Source organism: Notothenia coriiceps, unplaced genomic scaffold, assembly GCF_000735185.1.
Source record: "Notothenia coriiceps isolate Sejong01 unplaced genomic scaffold, NC01 NC01_scaffold00037246, whole genome shotgun sequence".
NCBI classification, from domain to species: domain Eukaryota; kingdom Metazoa; phylum Chordata; class Actinopteri; order Perciformes; family Nototheniidae; genus Notothenia; species Notothenia coriiceps.
This window is the reverse complement of record NW_011369947.1, coordinates 12,239,366-12,246,093: the sequence shown is the minus strand read 5'-3', so window position 1 is coordinate 12,246,093 and position 6,728 is coordinate 12,239,366. Positions and strand designations below refer to the sequence as shown.

The window sequence follows — 6,728 nt, the reverse complement described above, 5'->3', positions numbered from 1 at the left end:
ATGTCGTAGCAAGCACATATCATACCACCATACAGTGGAGACAGGATTTGCCGGAACAACCCTCGACGGACGGGGGAGGGACACTCGGGTCACCGGTGACCAAAGAAACGCCTCTGTCGCTCTGTGTACGCTTTGGGTACGCGCTTTGTGTGTTGTGTGTGGGCGTCGCGACCGACCCTCCAAAACCGAGTCGACTCAAGGCGACCACCAGCAGCGCACAGAGCGGCTGGGGTGTGGTCCTCGGTCGAGTGTGAAGCGGTTGCAGGCGCGTCACACACACCACACACACACCCACACACACACTACGACACCACCAGCCACACACACACTACACACCACACACATCACCACACACAACACACACACACACACACCACCCCACACACACACACACAGCACACACACACACACACAACACACACCACCACACACACAGCCACACACAACACACCACACCACAGCACACACACAGGCGCCCTAAGCCAGGTTTGCAATTGCCCGGAAGGCGCCCTGCAAATGTAATGCAGTGATATGGGGTTTATGCAGTGATATGGGTTCTCATTGTTACATTTTTCTCTTTAGAGGTTGCTCCGCAAACACCCCGTCGTATCTGTCCGGACACGACACAATCTCAAAATGGAGTGATGTCCAACATGAAACTCCCCCAAACAACTGGACGTCCTGGACAAATGTACGTATTGTTGGAAGCTATTGCTCTGTTGCTCCATGCCGCATTATGGCCTTTTCGGTACTGTACCCTGGAAAATTCCAATACAATCAACTACCACCCTCGATTGTACCCCAATACTCACCATATGATATCTTATTAGGCCCCTTCTATATTGATCTCATCTATATATTCCTACACGAAAATAGTTCTTCATGCAGTAAAACCTAATATAAGTAATGTACGTGAACTGACATCTTGTACGATATTTGTACCAAAGACATCTTACTTATCTAATAGTACTCACTCTTTCTTTTGTCAATATATAAAACCCTATAATAATAAGAACATCGGGTGTAAATATTCATACAAAATAGTAAGCAGTGAAAGATAGCGACCCAAACAAATTACGTGTGTAAAAGACTAGGTATATCCGATAAGGGGTGGCGGACATACTAAAGGTAAAACACTACCTTGGTGCTCGTCTTCACCCAATGGACTGCCAAGAGCAGGGTTTCTATGTAACTATGTATGGGACTCTACTTCACACCGACTCATAAGACCGCGATTTCCTCGTTATTTGGTTCCTACTCGACCGTAGTTGTGGTCCTAAATTTGGCCCACCCATCCGCGAGGCTTCGGGACAACGAAGCTGGAAAATTCAACTTGACTAGGACACGCTCAGACCCACGAATTCAATGGATTGAATAGCTGTGGTGCTCTCGGCGACCCTAGGACCTTTGTCTACCACTTCTATTTCTCGGGCCACCGACGCACCAGCCTCTCAGCCCCGTGAAGGTTCTGACCGGGTGGTCAGGTCATTGAAGTACTTCCTTTTTGCGCGGAGTTACGTCTGTCTTAACACTTCGCAAGCATGTAGATTCGGCAGTTTAACGAATTCAACAGAGACAGTGGAACTCCCCTAAAAAAAGTAAAGTAATGGGTAGACCAAAGATCTAATGAGACTAGTACCGTTCGGTAGTAGGTCTTGCCTGGACAGGTACTGCGACGTCTCTTGGACCTCGGTTACACCTCTTTTCTTGGTTCTCTCTAGCTCCCAGATGATACCTTCCCTGACGACCCAGGAGCTATCTACTGCCTACTTAGTAGCGGACTTCCCATGTAAGAAGGTCCGAGAGTCGAGGAAGTCGAGCACTGTCGGGCAACATACGAATACTAATACAATCCCCTCATTACCACGTCGCTCGCCCAAGTAACAAGAAAGAAAAGCTATACCTGGCCGACGACGCGTCGTAAATAGAGGCGAAGAATGTGCCGGTAATGTGAGTTTGGAAAATCGCACAATATGAATGTATTTTAGTAGACCTCAACAATGGAATTATGATCAGTAGAAATGGCCATGACATGGGACCTTTAACACTTTTTTTTAATGGGTGATCTTAATATTGTTTTCCATTTAGTCCACATTCAAGATGTACCTGGGATCTCACCAGGCCCAGCCAGGGCCTTCTCATCATGCACTGTGCTGAGACACGAGAGTTTTTTGATGAACTCATCAAACTTGATCCTGCTGCTCTCCACCAACGTGGCCCCCAGTGAGCAGTACAGAGCTTCCAGGAAGTAACACTCCAGTACTTCAGCAGTGAATCTCTCACTCTCAAGCAGTGCATCCAGTGTCAAGCACAGCTGAGTCACCTGAACACACGGACAAGAAGTTAACCATAGGACTTATTTATCTTCATGCATAGATACAACAACACTGGTAATGGAGAACATTCTGCATGAAAGAGATTAACCTACCATGTTCAGATCTGTCTGAGGGACAACAGTCTTCAGTTTCTGGCCCTGTTTTCCATTAACAATACCTTCCACAATCATTTCAATAGAGCTGTGCACATACTTCTCAAACAGTTGGTTGAGCACTTTTTGTTCCTAGAAGAAAAACAAACAACATTGCTGAGATACAATCAAGTGATACACATGTGCACGTTTTAGATAGGGTGCATATGTTTTTTTCACCTCGTCAGTTCTGTCGATTACCCATCTCTGCCAGTATGGGGTGTAACGGAGATTTTTGGGGTCAACGAAAACCATCCCACAGCGGGAAACAGTAGCAGGGGAAGCATACTGCAGATCTCCAACCTGTGGTGGGGAAGTTTCCTCACATTATTGATCTGAGTGTTGCTTTGCAGTAAATTGTCAGTAAAGGTTTTTTTGCTGACAGCCTTCTTCAAAGTGAGACAAACCTCGAAAAGCATAGCACAGTGATTCTGTAAACGTATCCGTTCTCCATTAGCTAGTGTAAGGATCTTGTTGTCGTCCATCACTGAGTTCATATTCTCGACCCACAGAGCATCCACGTCCCCATCGAACAGGATGTACCTGTGAGGCAGAGTTCATATAGTATGAATGAGACGTGTAACTCGCACCCTGCACTTTTTAAAAAACTGCTAACACTTCTCTGTTTGTTTACCTTCGCTCTTTTTTGTCAGTAGGCCTGTTGATGTCCCGGAAGATGTTGGATAAGATCCCGTCAGTCCAGTCTCGAGTCTCAGGGTCCAGAATACCGTAAAGTTCAATGACACTCATGGCTTTAGGGTTCAGGGGATAAATCTTGGTGTGGTCTCCCAATCTGATGATGAGTGAAAATAAATATCACTATTGTTCACACAAAAGATCAGGAAGGTGATGTAAACCAATGTGAACTGACTTGGTCTGAGCTTGACACAATGTGCTAATCACAACCGATTTCCCTCCGCCTGTGGGGCCCACAATCATCGTAGTGTGTCTCGTCATCATCGTCTCGTACATCTGCACCACTTTATCCACCTGAAACCACCGACAGCATGAAGAAAAGGGTGAATCATTATCCAAACACTCACATTCCCAAATACATATTTGCCAATGTAACTACACAGCCCGTGTATCAAAGAATAAAATGTAGACCCAGATGAGTAACCTGGTTTGGCAGCATGACGTATTTGTGCTCTTCCAGGATCCCTTCCACGGCATCATTGAAGTTTGGATAGCGAACCCGAGGGCAGTCCAGCCCAGGGAACAGATCTGAGATCAGCCCGAGGAACAGAGGCACGTCCTCAAACACAAACTTTGGAAGGTTCATGTCCCTGAGAGCACGCATCAAAACCACGTCCTGTGGAGAGGGTAGAATACAACAATGCCTACATGAATTGTCCATTTCAAATTAACAAAAATAAAATCAATTGAAAATCTGTCATATCAAATTAACCTGTTCTTTTTTCATTAACAATCTCAAACATAATCACAATTTTAGATCAGTGAACTCTCACTTGTTTAACCTCTTTTCATGTTTCTTAAACCTTCGGCGCTTAAGTTTATTAACGTAGACTTGTATTTTCTTAAGATGGGGCTAAGGAATGGTCATTTATCTAGAGTCAGGTATTAATCCAGACTGAAACCTTTAACCCTCCTATTGTCTTCGTTTTCCCCCCCCCTTACTTTGGTGTTCGCGGTCAAATTTGACCGGTCCTGTTTTAACTGCTATTACATTAACACAAACACCATTCATCATCACCACATTTCAAACTGTAAATGTTGTATCAGACTACTGGTATACATGAACAACTGCAGTAAATATACAAAGAATAGACACTGAACATGTATTGCGTGTGCCAGGTGTGATCCATGTGGGGGGATGGGCACATAAGAGCGGGAAATGTGTCAAATTGTTCTGTGTATGTGTGTGTGTGTTTGTGAGTGCCAGCAGGTGTGATTCACATGGGGGGATTGGGCACATAAGGAGGGGGGGGAACACATCTAGAGTATGGATGTGTGTGTGTGTGTGTGTGTGTGTGTGTGTGTGTGTGTGTGTGTGTGTGTGTGTGTGTGTGTGTGTGTGTGTGTCCTTCACCTTGGCCAATAAGAAGCCCTCAGAGAAGAGCATGATCTCACAAATCTGCTGCAGGTCAGGCACAATGACCACCACCGGTCTGAACAGGGCTTTCACTGATTCTGGCAGCTCCGTGCGTCCTGCATACCCTGGGTTCATGGTGATGAAGATCCCCATGCGACCGTCCAGGCTGATCTCCTGCCCCTCAAACTGATAATGACAAAGGTGTCGTTTAGAGGGAATAGAGTTCAACAACTGTGTGTAGGCTAAATAAGCAAGTTAGTAAAAATGTCAAATAACCTTCTCTGTGAAACATTCAGGAACTTATTTGCAGTGTATTCATAACTGGTTCTGTATAACTACAACATACTTACATGAAACCTTGTCAGGTGCAGCATGAGAGCTTTGCGGATAGTCTGGATTTGGGAGGAGATAACTGACAGCACTGAGGCGTCGATGCGATTGAACTCATCGAAGCAGCCCCACGCTCCACACTGGGCAAGGCCAGAGAAGATCTTACCCATAGCCTGAGAACCAAGAGGAGAGGATTCACTAATTGTGATTAAGTCACTTCTCAGCAGCTGTGTACTCTTCAAGCTTCTCACCATGTGGTCCATGCCCTCCCCACAGTTGGTCACCACACAGAGCAGGCCCAAAGCCTTGGCCAGGTCTTTGGTGGACTCTGTCTTCCCTGTACCAGCCGGTCCAGCAGGAGCTCCACCCAGGTACATGGAGAGGGCCTGTATTACAAATAAACACCCACATACAGACATCACGAGCTGACAATATACACGTTTCTGCTTGGGTGATACAAATGTGGAAAGATTCTCAGACCTGCGTGAGGGTGAGGTAGATACGGTCTGTCAGTGGGGTTATAACCAATCGTCCGTTTAACCCCATGTATTCGTAGCCGTAAGAGAACGAAGCACTGCACTGACGCACAAATAGGTTGTCGTGTTTCTTGACCCAGTAGAATCTCAGTTGGCTTTCCCACTCAAACTCCTGTGCGTCCATTATACTGGAAAGAGAATAACATTGTAATATAAGTTTACCTACACATTACTTACGCTGACATGTGTGATGAGAAAAAAAAATAATACCTGTTTTGTACAAAGCTGTCTACGATGTCTCTTGCATGGACATCGATGATAAGGACAGTGTTTATCTTTCGCCTGTCATTTGTCTTCATAGGTTGTGTAATGCGTTTGACCAACTCATTAATCTGCTTGTGCATTTTGATAGCATAGGTCTTCAGTGCGTTCTTCTCTCCTTTCTTCACACTTTTAAAGACGTCCTCTACCTCCCAGGTCCACCACACTTGACTTGCAGCCAGCACCACCATTCCCTGGTACAGCATCATCCATTCCACCCTGAGAGACGAGGAAACCATACATTTACCGTGTACTCCAGGGCTATTCAATTGGCGGCCCCGGGGTGATATTTACTGGCCCTTTGAGTATAATGTTAAAAAGTCATCTACTTTTTTTTTTAAGAAAGGTTTTTTGGGCCAGAGTGCCTTTATTCCTGAGAGGGTGTTAAATTGAGAGATAGAGGGGAAGACATTGTCTGAAAACTTCGGCGGGCTCAGGTTTCGAACCCACCTAGCTACTGTAGTGACAACTCCTGTCATTGATTGCATCTCTGCGTGAATGATTAGATAATTTCACCTAAATTAAATTATGTTGATGGTTGAATTAGCTTCACATGTAGGCCTACTGAGTTCTGAACTTGCCATTTAGATCTATAAAGGCCTTGGGGCTATGTTGTTTGATTGAATTAAACACAATATATGCACTCCACTAAGCTACCTCTTAAGCCCCAAGCCTGTTTTTCAGGTTTCAGGCTCGAAAATGACATTCCCAGAACAAATGACCTATCTTCCCTTCCTAAACAAGGGTTAACATTAATCATCTTTTTCTCAACCAGTAATTGATAAACTGTGAGTTGGATGTAGGAAAGATCAAAAGTCAATATAGATGTTTCTTTCTTTTAAAGAAAATTCAGATTGAACATGGTAAAAAAACTGTAAAATTATAGGTCCGTCAAAAAAACATATTTATGTACTTATTAGTGAAAACTAACCTTGGATGATGCGGTTACGTAGACTTAAAGCTTAAGGAATCCAAAGTACAACATACTAATAATGCCCTGCTATCAGATTGATTTGCAAAACAAGTGAATTTGACCTTTTTAGAACGATTTAGCAAAAAAAACTCTTCTGGGGCCATCTTG

At 44.6% G+C, this 6,728-nt stretch overlaps 1 protein-coding gene across 1 annotated transcript in view; it reads right to left on the bottom strand.

The window, feature by feature from the left end:
- The window catches only part of LOC104966421 (dynein heavy chain 10, axonemal-like), a 19,071-nt gene extending 13,208 nt beyond the window's left edge, over nt 1–5,863 (bottom strand). The window contains exons 1-13 of the mRNA XM_010795608.1: nt 5,597–5,863; nt 5,331–5,514; nt 5,102–5,236; nt 4,871–5,023; nt 4,518–4,706; nt 3,588–3,779; nt 3,339–3,457; nt 3,102–3,260; nt 2,875–3,010; nt 2,648–2,770; nt 2,429–2,560; nt 2,107–2,323; nt 1,771–1,822 (exon numbers count right to left, since the gene is read on the bottom strand). Of these exons, the coding sequence (XP_010793910.1) occupies nt 1,771–1,822; nt 2,107–2,323; nt 2,429–2,560; nt 2,648–2,770; nt 2,875–3,010; nt 3,102–3,260; nt 3,339–3,457; nt 3,588–3,779; nt 4,518–4,706; nt 4,871–5,023; nt 5,102–5,236; nt 5,331–5,514; nt 5,597–5,856 (2,051 nt within the window). The 5' untranslated portion in view covers nt 5,857–5,863. The remainder of the gene's footprint in view (nt 1–1,770; nt 1,823–2,106; nt 2,324–2,428; nt 2,561–2,647; nt 2,771–2,874; nt 3,011–3,101; nt 3,261–3,338; nt 3,458–3,587; nt 3,780–4,517; nt 4,707–4,870; nt 5,024–5,101; nt 5,237–5,330; nt 5,515–5,596) is intronic.
- Between the last annotated feature and the right edge of the window lie 865 nt (nt 5,864–6,728).